This window comes from Durio zibethinus, chromosome 10 (assembly GCF_047325235.1).
Source record: "Durio zibethinus cultivar Kanyao isolate XHJ-2024 chromosome 10, ASM4732523v1, whole genome shotgun sequence".
Lineage (NCBI taxonomy): Eukaryota > Viridiplantae > Streptophyta > Magnoliopsida > Malvales > Malvaceae > Durio > Durio zibethinus.
In genome coordinates, this window is record NC_143171.1 from 28,973,032 (window position 1) to 28,992,199 (window position 19,168).

General features: G+C 26.9%; 1 protein-coding gene across 2 annotated transcripts; it reads left to right on the plus strand.

The window, feature by feature from the left end:
• Positions 1-11,588: 11,588 nt before the first annotated feature.
• LOC149516660 (putative disease resistance RPP13-like protein 1) lies at positions 11,589-17,972 on the plus strand. Of its 2 annotated transcripts, XM_089767219.1 has the most exons (7): positions 11,589-15,931; positions 16,151-16,300; positions 16,584-16,717; positions 16,911-17,074; positions 17,174-17,299; positions 17,540-17,583; positions 17,760-17,972. In XM_089767219.1, exon 1 carries the CDS (start codon positions 11,712-11,714, stop codon positions 15,822-15,824), a length of 4,113 nt encoding a protein of 1,370 aa, XP_089623345.1. In that variant the 5' UTR covers positions 11,589-11,711; the 3' UTR covers positions 15,825-15,931; positions 16,151-16,300; positions 16,584-16,717; positions 16,911-17,074; positions 17,174-17,299; positions 17,540-17,583; positions 17,760-17,972. The 2 variants fall into 2 exon arrangements, with proteins under 2 accessions (XP_089623345.1, XP_089623346.1); XM_089767220.1 differs by having other exon boundaries at positions 16,911-17,299; positions 17,897-17,972.
• Positions 17,973-19,168: the final 1,196 nt, after the last annotated feature.

The window sequence follows — 19,168 nt, forward strand, 5'->3', positions numbered from 1 at the left end:
GACGAGTTTTCCAATTAAATTTCTAGATTCCGGTAGAAGTTTCTGGAATCCAACAGATTCCCCATATTTTGTTGAACTTTCTGATGACTCCTTGAAATTTTCAGTGATATCCAATGAACATTTAAATTTCCTAGTAGGCTTTTGGGAAAGAGAAAGGGAGAGGGTTTGGGGAAGAGAGAGAACAAGTGAAAAATTGAAGAAAATAAAATATTTTAAGCTTTTATAATAACTCAAAACGACATTGTTTCAAGGAGCAAAATCCGTGTGTTGACTCACACATCGTCCCGATCTGAACCGACTTGTACCACTTTAATCCATTTACTTGTCCCCTACTAAGCCTTGTTGAGTTTACTAACCGAGTTGTCACCAGTTAAGAGCCAAGCCGAGCTATTCGGTAGCCAAGCTGAGCCAAAAAAATTAGGTTTATTTTTATTTTTTTATTTATTTAAATTTAAAAATGTTTTTAAAAAATATAATTTTTTTGGGAAAATAAGAATAAAACTTTACCAACATATTAGAAAGTTTTCAAATTAAAAATATAAAAAAAAACCTTATCAACATATTAGAGGCTTTTAAAATTTTTAAAAATAATTTTTAAAAAATAAATTGATTTTGGAAACAAAACCTTATCAACATATTGAAAGGTTTTGTAATTTTGAAAATAATTTTGAATAATAAAATTAAATCTTATCAACATATAAAAAGGTTTTTAAGAATTTGAAAAATAATAATATTTTTGAAAATATATTTCTACTAACATATTGAAAGATATGTTTTAGATAAAACCTTATCAGTATATTGAAAAGTTTTGCTTTTAAATAATATTTTGAAAAATAATAATATTTTGAAAATAAAACCCTAGTAACATATTAGAGGATATTTTTCTTGATGATAACATCTTATGAACATATTGGATGATTTTTGATAAATTTATTTTGGATATTAGCATTTTATTAGGTTTTTTATCTCCCAATAATGGAATTACTAAAATGTTGCAAATAACAATTTTATGTAAATTTCTAAGTGAAGAATTTTTTTAAAATTTTACCAATATATTGGTGAATTTAGAAAAATTTTCAATACTAAAGATTCTATGAACTTTACAATTTTCATTAATAAAGTCTTTTAGAAAATGTTAAAAAATCTAATGATAGTGCATTTTCAAGCGTAACAAATGGTCTCCTTAACTACTCTTGAGGTGAAGAAATGTTTTAAAATTATTACTAACATATTGAAGTAATTTAAGGATAATTTTCAATAATTAATTATTTGATAAGATTTTTTAAGGCTTTGATAACATGAAATCAACTAAGGTATTATAACTTTTCCTACACGTAACTCTACTCCTAAAACTAATTTTGTTTTTGTAGACTAGAATCTATCTTTTTAAGGAACTTGAGTTAAGCTTTGGACCTCTCTTTAAAAAAAGATAAATTCAGTCAGACAACTAATTGCACATGAACAAAAAAGTTTAGTGATGACTCTTAAAGTTATATTTAACGATAGGTTTATGGACTTATATATTATAACAAGCTATTTTCTTACATATTTATACTATATATACATGATTGTTTCATGGTAATTAGGTGAATTTGAATAATGAGTTTTTTTTTACCACTTTTAATTCAAGTATGATTAATTTACTTAAATCATTTTTTAAAACATTCCACCTTGTCAAATGGGATGACAATGGGTAGGATATGAGGTGAGTAGAGCATTTCCCATTTTCATCTCTATGAGTATTTAATGGGTATGGGTAATCTTTATATCTATAACTTTTTTAAAAAATAAAAATAAAAATAAAAATATATTTTTTTTAGCTTTTTTATTTTTATCTTGCTTATTTAGGTATTTTTTTATAAATATATATTAGTATATTTTTTAAAATAGAAATATATTAACTTTAATTAATCTAAACTAATAATGTATATTATTTAGTAAAAAATCTATTTACTAAATATATATATGTAGGGTACAGGTACAAGATAGTGTTATATTACCTGTCCACATCTCCTACCTGATAAAAATTTAAAATCATACACATCCTTATTCCTACCATATAATACCCATCTCTATCCTTATAATGTAATACCTATCTTTATTATTGTTTGCATAAAAAGTCAGATTCCTATTGTGTATGACTAAGATTTATGTTTATATTGTCAAATAAAATAATACATAGATTTTGATATTTAGAGTGTATTAATAATCACTCATGTTTTTTCATTGTTGATTGTAATTAAAATTAATTTATTCAAATTTGAAAAATGATAAAATTAAGTTGAAACTCTCATTACACTTTTTAGGTTTCCATGTAGAAAAAAATACAATGCATACACAATCAATTTCACATATATCTTATTACATATGATATACTCCATTTATCTGAAATCTTATGTTTGATTTGTTTATCAAATTAAACTTTTAATCGTTATTTTTCAAAAGATAATGGAAAATAAAATTGTTAAAAAGATAATATTTTAAAACTAATTAATCTCAAATCATATTTTTAAAAACTTTCATGAAACCACTATGCAATTTAATTTAATTTTTCTGTGTTCATTAATTTTAGGATCTAAAGAAGAAAAATATTATACTTTCTTATGTTTTTGATACTTAGGAATTTCTAATTATTTATATTATCAATAACTTTAAATTTTTGCCTTCCACCTCTTGGCCTAGTAGCTAAGAGGCTTTGAAGAAGGCATGTGGGTACGAGTTTTAACCCTGTCATCCCCCTTCCCCCCTTGTAAAGGCTTTGCCTTCCTATAAATAAAAAATAACCTTTTTTTTTTTGTAATTTCATACTTATAAATTACATTATTAGTAATCCAAAACAAGAAAAAAGTTACATGGATACCTTTTTATTATATTCTTTATAGTAATTGTAGTAATGTACAATTATCTTTTTGTATGAATAATCAATAACGGTTGTGTAACACAAAATAACTAGCTCTAAGTTTCAATAGAATGTCACTTTAGCATTTAAAAATTTTGAAAAACATGAGATGATAGAGAGAGTTAACTTTATGGGATAAGAGATAGTTGACTCTCTTTCTTGTAATCTAACACATAATAAGCTTCCATGAATGTTGAAAAAATACAATACTTGGAATTGAAATATAGGTATAAATATACGAGATGTAATGGTATTTATCTATTCATAATTTTAGTTGTAAATTCTTTGTCGACTTCCATAGTTTATAAAATGCACTCCATATAAAAAATAAAAAGAAATTAAAAAGATAAGAACATTGATGATTAAATAATATAATAAATAAATAAATAAACTTAATATTTACTTCATTTAATATGATTATTCATAATAACATAATTGTTATTTTCGTTTCATATTTATGAGTTAAAATATTGATTTTAAATGATAATTTGTATATAATAATGAAATTATGATTTTTATTTTTAAATTTTTACTTTTGTAAAAAACATGTATAAAAAAAAGAAAGTGAAAATCTATTTAAGTTAAGATATCTAAACTTAACATTCTCTTAATCTCGATTGTAACATTTACATATCAACATCATTAACATCTTTAATTCAAAGGCTACCAAAAGTATAAGAAGATGTACATGTACTTGATAAAACATTAAAGATTTAATGAAAATTGATAAATCATGTTTCACTATTGAAACGATGATTAGTATGCATGAGTTTTGAAAGATAATTTATTATAGAATAAATTTCATCAAGTCTTTAAGTTTCAAGCAAAATTCAACTCAAGTCCAAAAGTTTGAAAAATATACATTTTGTCCCAAACTTTTCAATTAATAGGACAAGGAAGTCATTTTGTTAGTTATCTCTTAACTATTCCAATAACAGTATTATTAAAAGATTTTTTTACCCTTAAAAAATAAAATCCCCAAATACTCACACAAAGTAATAATTTATAATAATATTTTTTTATTTTTTCTTAAAATATATAAAATATATTAATAACATATAAAAAGGATTTTTAGATGCAATATATAAAAACAAAATTTACAATTATAATACGATGATATGTAAATATGTATAATAAAATGAATATATTAAACATGTAACAATTTTTCGACGTGGAATAAATTTTTAAAAAAATGAACATGTAGAATATAATAAGAAAAATGTTTGGTTGAAAAAAAGAAAAGGTTTTATTTAAATTGTTACATGCTTAATATATTCATTTTGTTTTACATATATTTACATGTTAGCATATTTATAATTATTAAGCTATGTTTTTATATGTTGCATTTAAAAAATCTTTTTATATTATTAATATATTTTACATATATTGAGAAAAAATAAAAATAATTTATTATTATAAAATATTATATTATATAAGTATTTGAGGATATTTATTTTTTAGAGATAAAATGATCTTTTAATAAAATTATTAACAGAATAGCTAAGAGATAACTAACAAAAGGATCTTTTTGTCCTATTAATTGAAAATTTTTGGGTGGAGTATTCATTTTTCAAACTAATGAATTTAAGTTGAATTTTGTTTAAAATTTAAGAACTTTGATGAAATTTACCCTTTATTATAATAGAAAATGTATATAAAATTTCACTTCTAGGTACATATATTCACAAAAAGAATTAGTATTTGGAGTTTAATGTCAAACTAATAAAACTCATGGCTATCTAAATGTATTTATTTATTTATTTAGATTTCCTTTTTAAAACAATTTTTTTTTGTCAAAACAACAACTTTATTTAGTTAAGGGAAATAATTTCTTTAATTTTTTTTTCTTATCACCGATCCCTCAAACACATGAGCTTTTTGTGATACTAGACATTTTAGAGAATATATACATAAACAAGAGATAAAGTAAATAATATTTATTACTTATTTGATTTAATATATTAAAAATTATTTATTCTCCTTTTATTTTTATATAATGTTAGATTTCCACATAATAAATACAAAGAATAAATGTTTTTATCTTTTTAAGTATAAATTAGTTTAAATAAACAATCATAATATGAAAAATCAACATATTAATTTTAATATTTTTCAAGTATTAATTTTTTTTTGAATAAATTAACATAAAAATAGAATACAAAGAGTTAGCATTTTTATCTACATATAATTTGATTCTGAACAATAAATGTGTTCATTAATGATGTATATATATTACATATTAAGTTGTTAATTCATTATTTATTTGAAATAAAAAGTAAAATATGAAATTTAGAATACTAATATTTATGTTTTCATATTTTATTAATTAATGATCTAAAAATAAATTTTTAAAAAGAGAAAAATATATATAAATTTTTTTTGAACTTTTATAATTTTCTATCACCTAAGCAATTAAAATGATTGGAAAAGGAAATTTTATAAAATATTATTATATTAATTTCAATATTTTCATAATTAATTTATTTTTAAAATTTTTTCGTACTCTACTAACCATTGAATTTTTAAAAAAATAGAGATACACACAAAAAATATTATATTAATTTTAATAGAAGGATCAAATTACTTAAGTGTAAAATTAATTTGTTTTACACCCTTTATAACATTCTATACAATAAATGTTTTTATAAACCGATCATTAGATTTAACAATCTACTTGTACTTATCATTCATGTAAAGTTTTAAGCCAATTTCCTATCATTTTGATCAAGAATATTATCATTTTCAATATATACTAATAATTAAAATATTATTATTATCACATAAATAGTTATATATTTTAAATTTATTTGAAATTTGACATGTATCATTTATTTGAATAAAGCATAAAATTCAGTGGTTAGATTAACAAATATAAATTATGTAGAAAGATATGAGACAATGTAAAACTAATTTAATTTTACACAAGTCTAAGTAGATTCCCTTCATTTGCAGTTTTTATATTTAATTATTGAATGATTTACAAATAAATCTTTGAAAAGAAAAAGAAATATAAATTAAACTTATTTAAAAATTTTCATATTCTACTAATTACTTAAAATTAATTAATATTAGAAAGACTAAAAGCCACAAATTATCATTATATTAATTTCACTCCATACATATTTCATGAATTAATGATTTAAAAATAAAAAGACTAATTTTATAAAGCACAAGGAAAAAAACCTAATGAAATAAAAAAGATTTGATTCTTCATCTTTCTTACTGAATTTTAATATCTCTTAATTTAAATGTAACCATAATATAGAATTTAATAAAGGGCATTTAAAAAAAATAAATAAAAGATGAAGGAATCTTGGTTGCAATTGCTACCTGTGTGGGACCAATGGTGGGGAGGATAGCATCCAAGGTTGATAATTCGGATCGATTTTAAAAAATTAAAAATTAATTTAATTAAAATTATTTTAAAAGATTAATCGTTTTATTTTTAATAAGCAAAAATAATGGACCCGAAATAAGATGGATTAAAATTTTGATTTATTTTATTTTTTACAATTTTTTATTTTATAAATTTCAAAATTAATTAAAGAATAAAACAGAAAAATATTATTTTGATTTTTTAAAAATAATTTAATAAAAAAAAGATTTTAAAAAATTAAAGATTTATTTTTTATATAATTTTAATTTAATTTAAAAATATTTTTTATAAAATGATTCGATATATTTCACTTTTTTATTATTAATTTTTATTACGATAGAATTTTGATTAAACCATTAATTAATAAAATAATATATTTTAAAAATAAAATTTGATTGTCTTATTGAAAATTTTTATTTTTTAAATACTAAATTAACAGGAATAATATAATTTAAATATTAAATTACTAATTAATAAAAAAACAAATCATGTCTATATTCAATTTTTACTCTAAAATGTTCATGACTTCATATTTATTTGCTCTATTTTATACGTTTCTCTTGAAACAAGAAAGTAAGATCCTTTATTTTATTTTATTATTATTTTTATATGAAGACGAATGAGTTAGGACAAATTTGAATGATTCAACTCGATTATTTAAAATAATGTCAGTTCACCCCGACATTGCTGCATTCAAAATCTTATTGGTCGTGCTATAAAGTTTTAAAATCTCATTCGACTTCTAAATGAATTTTAATAGTTCAGTTGATTCAGTTCATTAATTTTTTAATTTTAATATTTTTATTTTTAAATATTATTTTAATATAATTTAAAAGATATTTTAATAAATTAAATATAAAATAATTTTTTTTCTTTATAAAAATTAATAATAATATATAATTTGATTTAATTTTTTAATTTTACTTTTTATTAAAAAATTGATTTAAATTTAATATATCATTTAATATTCAAAATAAAGAAAAAATAATTCGTCAAATTAAATATTATAATTTTAAATTTTGATTTTTTTTCAATTCTACTAATTGAGTGAGGACAAATTTTTACTGTTCAACTAATTATTCAAAACAATGTCAGTCTACCTATTTATTATTACATCTGCGCATGTGTTCAGAAAAGGTTCATGACATATCATTAAGATAGCAATAAAAACAAAATATTTCAAAAATCTTTTGACATATCATCATTTCATTAAAAAAGATGTGATTATATGGTGAAAAATTTTGAAAATTTTTAGCAATTATCTTTAAAATGATTTTATTAGCAATAAAAGTGTAAAAATTAATTCTATTATAATTAAGATACTAAAGGTCACCTCATTTTTTTACTTTTGTTTAGTTCGAAAATGGAGAACCAATTTGAAAATACAATAGTCATCATGATTTTTTTTTTCTCCTTCGATTTCATTTTGTATATTTCTTACTGATATTTTGGTTAAATAAATTTTATTTTAACAGTTTTTTAAAATATTATATTAAATCAAAATTTTTATAAATATATTTTAAAAAATTTGAAATTCAATTTCATAATTTTTAACAAAAATAATCAAAATTGAGTTAATTTAATTAAAATGTCAATAAAAAACAAAATGGAACGAAAAAGAAATATTATAGAAGATAATGAAATACCTCACATATTAGTTGGATTCTTGAAAAGAGGTAATAGTCGATGGCTCCATGTGTTAGTTCGAACCAATTCTAATTTTTTCTTTTCAATTGCCTTTCAACTATAGAAAAATTACCCTTTTTGCCATTTTCCCACTTTTTTTTTTTTTTTTTTGTGAAAATCAAACATATACAAGTATAAACATACACAATAAAACAAACCCACTAAATAGAAAAAAAATCCAAAAATTAAAATTGATTCTAACTGCAATCCCTTACCCACAAATTTGTGAAATCCCGAAACTATTCAACCCTTGGAAAGAAAGAGAAGAAGACGTTGATAAAAAAGAATAGAAGAGTCATTCCTTGAGTTTAATCCATTAGATTTTTTCAATTGGCATGTCCTTGTTCCTATCCATTTTGATTTGGTAGAGCTATTTTTTTTCTATTTTTTAATGACTTTAAACTAAATTGTCAATCTTAAGATAATTACAAATCTGCACAATCCCAAAGGAAAAAAAAAAGACAACTTGGGTGTTTTTTTGGGGTGTTCTTTTTGGAATATAATTTCTAGTCAGAGATTAGTAGTAAAGAAAAAACTCAAACATGGAAAGGAGTAAAAAATTAGGCTTATTTTTCTCACCTTTTGCCCACTGTTCATCCATCATTTCTTCACCGATTTTGCTTGATCATAGATCAGATCTCGTGTTTCTCTTCATTTTTTTTTTCAATTTTCTGCATCTTCTTATTGCTAGACTAGTTATGGTGCAAGTTTCTACCTTTTCTCTTATGGTTTTGGTTGAAGAATCGAACCTCAGCAATTCAAAAAAAAAGAAAAAAAAAAGAAAGAAATGGTAGTGGTTATAATATATGTGAGAAGAATTTGGTTGATTTTTTATGTATTTGATTTTGCTTATGTGGATTTGATTTTTTTGTTTGCTTTTTTGACGTGGATATAGTATATTACTTGGCATCGGATTTGGCAATCACGTCATTTTTCTATTAATTGTTTGGATGTTTCCTGTTAGGGTGATTAAGTTTGAAACATTTAACAAATTTTGATGACTTAAATGGGATATATTAAAATTTTATGACCCAGTTCGGAAAATTAGTAAAGTTGGGTGACTAACCCTGTAATTTACTCCAGTTAATGTTCGACGTATTTCAATTCTTATAGTTTACCATTTGACACGAGTACTTTTATTCCCTTCTCACCCATACGTTTGAGCTTCACGTGTTGGAACCATGTAAATAGATTGTGGTGATACGTAACTTGAATTTTAATTTTTTTTTATCTTTTTATAAGTTAAATTTGATATATTGCTTCAATTATTAACAATATCAGATACTTTCCATTAAATTTATTGATATAATTATTGATTTTATAACATGATATTAATTTTCCTAATATAATAATTTAAATAAATAAATAAATTATTAAATTATGTAAATAATTTTTGTATTGACATAAAATAATTTTAATAATCTAAAATAATTCATAATAATTTTATCTTTATAGAAATTAAATTTGAAAATACTAATCTAATTATTAATATTATTAATTATTTTTTATAATTTTTTTACTGTGATATGTTTGATGTGACATTTTTGTTTAAAAGACTGATATTTACTTGCCCCATTTTATATTTTTTTCTTGAAAAAAAAATTGTGATCCTTTAATATATTTTATTATATTATTTTTTGAACAGAAGTATGGAGACGAATCAGTTACGACAAACTTAAAATGTTCAATTCAATTGTTATCCGGACATTATTATTAAACGTACTTTCATCCTGTATGTCGTTCTGTAAAAGTAAAATGATTCCAAAAAAAAAAAACAAAATGGTCAGAAGAAAGGGACACCACAATGTTATCGGTCCAAATTGGATCAACAGAAGAAAGGGGCACCACAAAGTAATTGGTCAGAAGAATGGGGCACAACAAAAATTAGTCTTCAACGGCACAAACAGACGGTCCTCTTCGTTTATTCGTGTGACAACTTTCTTTATAAAAAACGAAAACGAAATTTGATTATTTGATTGTAAATTTATTTTTTTAAATACTTAACTAATACAAATATATAATTTAAATATCAAATTATTAATTAGTCCAAAAAAAAGTGTCCATATTCCTTGCTCCATTTTATATGTTTCTCTTAAAAAAAAAAGTAAGGTTCTTTATTGATTAGGAGAAAATGAGTTAGGACAAATTTGAATTGATCAACTTAATTATTCAAAATTACCCATCTAAATAATAAATTTTACTAAAGTCACTTCTTTCCGTTGCTTAACATTTTTTTAATAGCCAATTAGTCATTAAATTTTGTATTAGTTAATATATTATTAAAATTGATATTTAAAAATTACAAATTTAAAAAAAAATTAAGCATGAAATTTTTTTAAACAAAATAAATATTGAGACAAAGGGTTGAAGGATAAATTAAAAATAAAAAAAGACTCTTTTTTGAACATTATCTACTCTCAATTACTTCTTCTAAGCAATAAAATTCGTTTTTAATTTTTTATTGTAATTCATAATTAAAAAACTAATTTGTAAAAAATTATAAAATTAAATTAAAAATAATTTAAATTTAACAAATATTAGAAAATTATTAATTTATATTATTTTTATTAAATTAATATTTTTAAAAACTAAAATATCAATTTAAAATATTGTTATTAAAATCAATTCAGATTTGAATGATTTTGAATTCTCAAATTATTTTGAATTCATATTATTTAAAAATTCAAATCAAATTGAATAAGTTCAACTCATTAATTTTTTGGATTAAATTGAGTTTACTTATACAATATTATTACATTTAATTCACAAACAAGTGATTGATTCAATCAGTTATGCTTATTTTTTTTGACGAAAAAGTCTTGGGTTTGAATATTATCTGTGGTCTTTGATCCGAGGGATTGAGCAACCTATCTACCATTTAATTTTTTTTAAGCAAAAAAAAAATTCAATTCAATTAAATTGAATGAATATATAAAATCATTCTCCTACTTTATTTATACTTGATATTTTTTGCTTATACGACATTATTTCATAAGTTTTAAAAAATTGATATTATTACGTAATTAAAATTTTTAGTTTCAGTTTCAATTTTGGTAGTGATAGTAGATTTGACAATTGAGATATTGATGTTATGTAAAACACTCATAATTAATATATTTATGTTATATTTTATATGAAAATTATATAAAATAATTAATATTCATACAAAAAGCAATAAATATATATTTTTAATTTTTGTTAAATTTATTTTTATTAAAAATTTTAATTTATGTTATTTTTATATTTTTTTTATATAATTTCGTGTTATGGCATAGTAATACGTTTTAAATTATCGAATTTATTTGGTAGACTCAAATATTAAAAAAAAAGGGAATTTATCGAATAGATTTCGTAGGGATTAATATATAATTCATGAGTTTTTCATCAATTTTTTTTTCCTAGATATGCATTTAAAATTTTTCATGCCTTATTACTGAATTGTCCTGCACACCATGAATCACGCTTTCCCTCGTTTACCAATAACCAGAAATGGCTGTGCCAGTACGTCCAAAAAAATCAAAGCCGCGTCAATGTGGGTCCAATATTATTAACTTGTAAAAAATTCAATATGGACTGGTAAAATGATTCTTGCAATCAAGGAGCAAAAGAAAGAAAGAGAAACAAAACTCGTCCAATTCAATACAATTCATCTTTACCCAACTCCACTTCTTCTTGCTAACCCAAATTCTTTTCTCAAATTTCTCTACTCTCATTTCTTCCTCTAATTTCTTGCAACAACGCAAGCCAACCATGTCTTTGCTTGGAGCCCTGTCCGCTATACGAGAAATTATTGTTTCCAAATTCTTTGACTATCTTCTATATAAGTTGGGTTCTTTTGAATTCCTGCAATTTTCCAGTGAAAAGCAGATTCAAGAAGAGCTCGAGAAGTTGAAGAAGGAATTGCTGGAGATTCGTCTACTGCTTGATGATGCTGAGGAGAGGCAGATAAAAAATCAATCTGTGAAAAATTGGTTGTCAGACCTCCAAATTTTGGCATACGATGTGGATGACATTGTGGACGAGCTTGAAACTGGAATTGCCGAGCGTAATTTGATGTTGAAACGTCATGGTAGTTCAAGTAAGAAACCCAGACTCATTTTTGATACTTTCGATGTTGTTTTGTTTAACAGTGTCATGATGTCAAAAATAAAAGATATCACTGTCAAATTGAAAGATTTAGAACCTCGAAAAAATCAGTTACAACTAAGAATGATTGACTCCTCGAAGTCCAAAAGAATAAAAGGAAGGCAGCAACCTACTTCTCTGGAGATTGAAACTCAGGTGTATGGTAGAGACAAAGATAAGGAGACAATACTTGAATTGGTTATCAAGAGTGATGATGAAGAAAATTTTGTGATTCCCATCGTTGGAATGGGAGGGATCGGTAAGACAACCTTGGCCCAGCTTATTTACAATGATGTTACTGTTCACAATAATTTTGATCTTAAAGCATGGGTTTGTGTTTCTGATGATTTTGATGTCACAAAAATCACAAAAGCAATTTTTCAGGCAATCACTTCTGAGCCATGCAGTGACAATGATTTGAATTCTCTTCAAGAAAAATTGAAGAATAAGTTGTCAGGGAAAAAATTCTTGATTGTTTTGGATGACGTTTGGAATGAGAATTATCATGACTGGACTATTTTGCAATCTCCTTTTCTAACAAGGACTCCGGGAAGCAAAATTATCGTGACAACAAGAAGTTTTGCTGTTTCATCTACAATGGGTGCTTCTCATGCTCATTCTTTACAGGTTTTGTCAGAAGATGATTGTTTGTCTGTATTTGCTCAACATGCATTGGGATTAAGAGATTTTGGAGGACATCCAAATCTGAAAGAAGTTGCTGAGAAAATAGTGAGGAAGTGCAATGGCTTGCCTTTGGCTGCTAAAACCCTTGGAGGATTGCTTCGTACTAATGTTGACCTTGATGCTTGGCAAAAAATATTAGAGAGTGAGATATGGAAGCTATCACATCATCAGTGTGGTATAATTCCAGCTCTTCAATTGAGTTACCATCATCTTCCTCCACATTTGAAGCGGTGCTTTGCATATTGCTCCATTCTTCCTAAGGATTATGAATTTCAAGAGAAAGAAATAATCTTGTTATGGAAGGCAGAAGGCTTTTTACAGGAAGCAAGTGATAAATATAGCTTTGAAGGTCTAGGCCACAAGTATTTTAGAGATCTAGTGTCAAGGTCTCTTTTGCAGATATCAAACAAAGACAGTTCTCGATTTGTTATGCATGACCTCATTAATGATTTGGCTAAATCAGTTGCCGGAGAAATATGTTTCAGAATTGAAGGTGATCAGAAAATTTCAAAGCACGCGCGTCACTTATCTTACATTGGTGGTCAGTTTGATGGCATCAAAAAATTTAAGGGCATTGGTGAAGCACAACATTTACGTACTTTTTTACCATTTAGGATGTCAAACTATATGAGTTGTTGGGTAACTAATGATGTTTTAACACATTTGTTGCCAAATTTAAGATGCATAAGGGTGCTTTCTTTGAGAGGGTATCAAATCTCAGAGTTGCCGGATTTTATCAGAAATTTAAAACACTTGCGGTACTTGGATTTTTCTCGCACTCCTATTAAGTGCTTACCTGAGTTCGTAAGTACCCTTTATAATTTAGAAACACTTTTATTAAGGAAGTGTATGAATCTTGAGAAGCTACCTTTAGAGATGGAAAACCTAGTCAACCTATGTTATCTTGATATCACTGGTGCATATCGCTTAGAAAGCATGCCGAGTAATTTTAGCACACTAAGTGATCTTCAAACACTATCCGATTTTGTTTTACAAAAGGGAAAGGGATGTCAAATAAGGGAGCTAGAGGCTTTATCAAATCTCAAGGGTCAACTTTGTATTTTAGGGTTGGAGAATGTGGTTGAAACTCAAGATGCACGGAAAGCTAAGTTACATGAGAAATTAGGATTGGATAAGTTAAAATTGATATGGAGTGAAGACTTTAAGAATAGAAATGCAGAAATCGAGACAGAAGTGTTGGATTTGCTTCATCCTTCCAAAAAGCTTAAAGAGCTTACCCTCATGTTCTATGGTGGTGTGAGGTTGGCGGAATGGATGGGAGATTCTTCATTCAATAAGTTACTATCTTTGTGCCTTGAATATTGCCCAAATTGCACATCATTGCCATCAATTGGGCGATTGCCATTGTTGGAAAAATTAAGCATCAAGAGATTGCGTAGTGTAACTAGTGTGGGAGTTGAGTTCTTCGGAAAGAATGTGCCACATGCGTTTCCTTCATTGGAGACTTTAGAATTTGAAAACATGCTTAAATGGGAGAATTGGAACTTTTGGGAAGTTAATGAGGAATCTAGGAAATTCCCTAAACTTCGTGAGCTTCGTATTGTGAATTGCCCAGAACTGTTGGGGAGTATACCGGAAAATCTTCCTTCTTTGGAGAAACTTGTGATTTGTTATTGTAAGAAATTGGTGATTTCAATTCAAAGCCTTCCAAAGCTTTCAGAATTGGATGTTCAAGGGTGCCACGAGGTAGTGTATAAAGGTTTTGCAGATGACAGCTCATTAAAAAGAGTCCGTTTTTCAAGAATTCCCAAGTTTACGTGTGCAGCAGAATGGTTGACGTTAGGATCAATAAAAGTGGAATCCCTTAAGATCGACGATTGTAAAGAGTTGTGCTCTTTGCAAGAGAACAATTGGGGATTGCTAACTCAGTCGATGTCACTTGGTGAATTGAGTATTGGAAAGTGGTCTCAACTTATCTCTATAGGGGTAGAGGAGGAAAAAGAAGAATTGATGCAATTGAAAATCCCTTGCACCGTTCAACAGCTTACTATATGGGATTGTGAGAGGTTAGAAAAACTATCAACAACCTTGCACTACGTCACATCACTTAAGATGCTACAACTTTCGTATTGCCCCAATCTGATTTCTCTTTCACATAAAAATTTGCCTTCGAATCTAAAAACCTTAGTGATTGGTGGTTGTAAAAATTTACGGTGTTTGTTGGAAGAGGGAGAGAATGTTAACCTCAGCAGTGCATGTCTTCTTGAGCAGTTGAATATTAGCAATTGTCCAGCTCTGGAATATTTATCATCAAGAGGGCAGTTACCCACGCGGCTTAAACTATTGCAAATATACAGTTGTGCAAAGCTGGAGTCCATAGCTCAAGAAATTCAAGATAACTCTTCTCTTGAAAGTATTATTATCAATGGGTGCAGTAATATTAAGTATTTACCTCAAGGATTGAACAAGCTCAGCCATCTCCGGTGCATACAATTCCGTAATTGTTCAAATTTGGTTTCCTTTCCAAAAAGTTGTTTGCGCACCTCAAACCTCAAAGTGCTTCTCCTCCATTCATGTGAAAAACTCCATGCTCTGCCTGACGGAATACACAACCTTAGTTGTCTAGAAGAATTGGAAATAAGAAATTGCACAAGTCTGACATCCTTCCCAGAAGAGGGCATTCCTACTAATCTCAGAAAACTTACCATCGAAGGACCCAACATCTGTAAGCCACTTATTGAGTGGGGATTGCATAGACTCACTTCTCTTAAATCTCTCTACATTTCAAATGTGTTGTTTCCACAAGAGGAGATAGAAATGACGTTGCCCTACTCTCTCACCCATCTCACCGTCATTGATTTCCCAAAACTGGAAACCCTATCCTCCAGGGGCTTTCAGGACCTCACCTCTCTGGAGTACTTGACCATCGGTTCTTGCCTAAACCTCAAGTCTCTTCCGGACAAGAACATGCTTTCTTCGCTTTTGCAGCTACATATTTGGAGATGTCCAGTGCTAAAAGAACAATGTGGAAATGATAAAGGACCACAGTGGTCCAAGATAGCCCATATACCTTTTGTGGTAATTGGCGAGTGATACATCTATGATTCCAGCTAGTTTTGTTTCAGAAGATAATGGCTCAGACAATAATTTTTCATAGCAGCAAAGTTGAAAAGAAAGAAGTCAATGACTCAAAGTTGCAGGTATATCAATTTCAAATTGATTATAAACCTTACAAAATTTTTTTACTATTATAATGTTCCTTACATCTTCAAATTTATACACTAAAGAGAAAGGAAAACACTTTCAATTGATTTTATTAATCTTCAGACATTTAATTTCTTTTTAGGTTCATGGTCCATTGCTTTTTTTTTTTTTTGCATTAATTCAACAAAAATTGAGAATTTTAGTTATTTTTGCAGGATATGATACTAAGCACGACCTTATTTACAAAATGCTTGTTATCTGCTGAGAGTAAAGATTGGAATAACAGAAAGGGATTTCACATAGGTCTCTTTGGTGCTGGTTGTTATATGGAGCAAAGGTTTATGAATTTTCTTTGGTATTTTCGGGTCAGTAAAGTGATTTTTTTCTATAAATAAAGTCATTTCATAGCTAACCATCCATACTTTGGCATTAAATTGACACCTTTGACTTAAAAACCTGCCAATTTTGATAGCAAAAGTATAGCTCTTTCTATGTTCAATCTAAATATTTACTATTTTGGAGCATTAGTAAATTTGTTTTTATCATATGAATGGTTGAATTGAAAATACTAAAGTAGATGTCGGTGAAGTTGACCATGCCATTGTTACCATCTTTTAAACTATGATTTAGTCTATTTGGTTTTTGTAGGACCTACCAACTACTGATGTCGGGAAGGCTGAATGATCTGTGCTATAGCTTTGGTAGTGAAAATGACATTGGCTGTCTCTTGAAATTTGAAGTCATCTTCTTTGATCCTGAGTTCCGTACAAGTATAATTGAAGGTTCTTTCATTTTATTGAAACAAATTAGAAAATCCAGGCATGTCTTGTTAAAAACACTAATTTTTCATGTTAACAATATTTTCATGATAATTTTACGTGTTTTAGTTTCTCCTATAGCTAGTTGGACATGTAATTGTTGTGGGTCTATGATCCATCATTGCAACACCTAAAGACACACTCATTGTTCTTGCAGTGTTCCTGTGGTTAATTGTGAGATAAAAGCCGTTCACCTATGGCTCAAGTTAGTCCACAAGCTTTTTGCATGCTTGGATAAAAGATTCATTTATGGAAATCATTTCATGGAAAGAAAAATGGCGTAAGTAAAGAGTATACCTTTTTCCATATTCGTAATCAAACGTAAGTATGGAAATACAAAATTCCTTTTTATTCTTTTCTTTTCCCTTACTTTTAGTAACCTCCATTAATTATATTCTTATAATTGTACATTTCTAACAGAATGGTGCTGAAGTGATAAAGAAAAAGTGTGGTTCAACATTGCCCACAAGCTTTTGTCCAAATGGATGATAGTTTCATATGTTATCAAGAGGAAGTTGACTAAAAATCAATCAGAGGATGTCACAGGTATAACAATTTGGAAATGCATTGGAATAGTTGCAACACTTGGAACTTTAGGAGGATTTTGTTCCATAATTATATGTGATCTTTCATATAAAAATCAAATTTGAGAAACTGGCATTGCCAATGACCAATTCTTGCACATTTTATATGTGGCACAGAAAAGTTGAGTTTATTTGGATATATATATATATATATATATATATTTCAAAGCTGACATTGATTGTATATTCATCTATGATCCAGAGAATTCAAAATTGTGAGAGCTATTTAATCTATGAAAAGTAAAGGTAAGACAAAGGGGTTACAAATTTACCTTATCCTTTGCTTAAACTCAATGTTAGGTATTTCAATTTGGAAAAGCTTTTCCACTTTCTTCATAACTGATTTCCTATTTTTAAAACAATGTTGTTCATCTTATTTTCATGTTGAAACTCATATGATATTATCATTGGTCATTTTTCAGGCATGCAAGAAGTCTGTACAATCTGTCACGTGGAAATTTGATTTTCATCATTTTTTTTAGGATGAAATGACATTAATTAGGCCTTCATCCAAAGTTTTAGTTAGGAAAAGGGAAAACTAATAATTTTCTGCTTTCAGGCATTCATGAAAGTTGTGGAATATGCGAGACAACGCAGATGGAAGAAGCTAGTTGAATTTAATGTTCAGCTATTTATGTATTTATAGCTTCTTTTTGTACTTCAATTTTAGTACAATTGGAGCTCAAGAAAGGTTTGGAAGCTAGTTCTATACTGAAAAAAGGTGTGAAAATAGATGAAGGAAACCATAGTAATTACCAACAGAAAAAATACTTGTTCTGATGCAATGGTAAAATTCAAAGATTGCTAATTCCAAAACCTTCGATAAGGGCTTTTATTCCCAAATCTTCTTATTTGCATGTTAAATTAAAAAAACTTTATCATTAATTGCTGCAATTGATAGGTATTTTAAATTCTCTTATATTTTTTCGTATCATTTGTTTATTTCTCAAAGAAAGAGTATTTTTTTCTTGTTGCATATTGTTTAACCCATAGAAATGAAGTGAAACCTTCGTTTTTTTTTTTACGTTTTTTTCTGATAAGTTTGTCATAAAACTTGAACCAGGAACTTAAAAGAAAAATAAAAATAGTAAGTTGCAGTGCAGCACTCATATCATTCTTACCGGAAGAACTGTACCGATGCGTTGAGCTCATGCTTTGTGAAGATGCTTCCCTGCCTGTGCCTCAATGTCTGAGAAATGATGTAAGTACTGTACCAGCAGTGACATTGAACCTAGGCATCAGTGAGTAACACCATTATTGCAATGATTAAATGCAACACCCAAGCCGTTGCTCTTCTTTTCCACTAAACCATCTTACCTCTGCTTGAGTTTTTCTTTGTAGTCAATCCGTGCCATTGTTTAAAGATGTAAATAAAAATGGGTGCTTTGCTTGGAGACATAATATATCCAGGTTATAAGCGTATTATACCACTTGGAATATAGCCAGGTAACCAAATATTGATACCTTGCTTTATTATTTTTTCTCGCATGGAGATGCCGAAAATTATGATTTGCATCTGAAATCTTGAAAAAAGAATATGAAGTAATCTTGATGTTTTGAAATTGATTTTGTGGGCAGCGTGCAAGGTTTACAAATTACAATCTGTGAACGCAGCGATTACAGTGGCAGGTTAACTCAAGTTAAAGATCAGGTATGGTTCAAATCTAAACAATATTTTGTTCCATCTGATTTGAACATGAGTAAATCAAAGTTAATCCTGCTTATGGAAATACATGAATATTGAATGCTCCTTACTCCTAAAAGGATCAGCTAAATTTCTCTCTTGCATCTCTCTGTGGATTTAGCTTTCTGGCTTATAAAAGGACTGAAA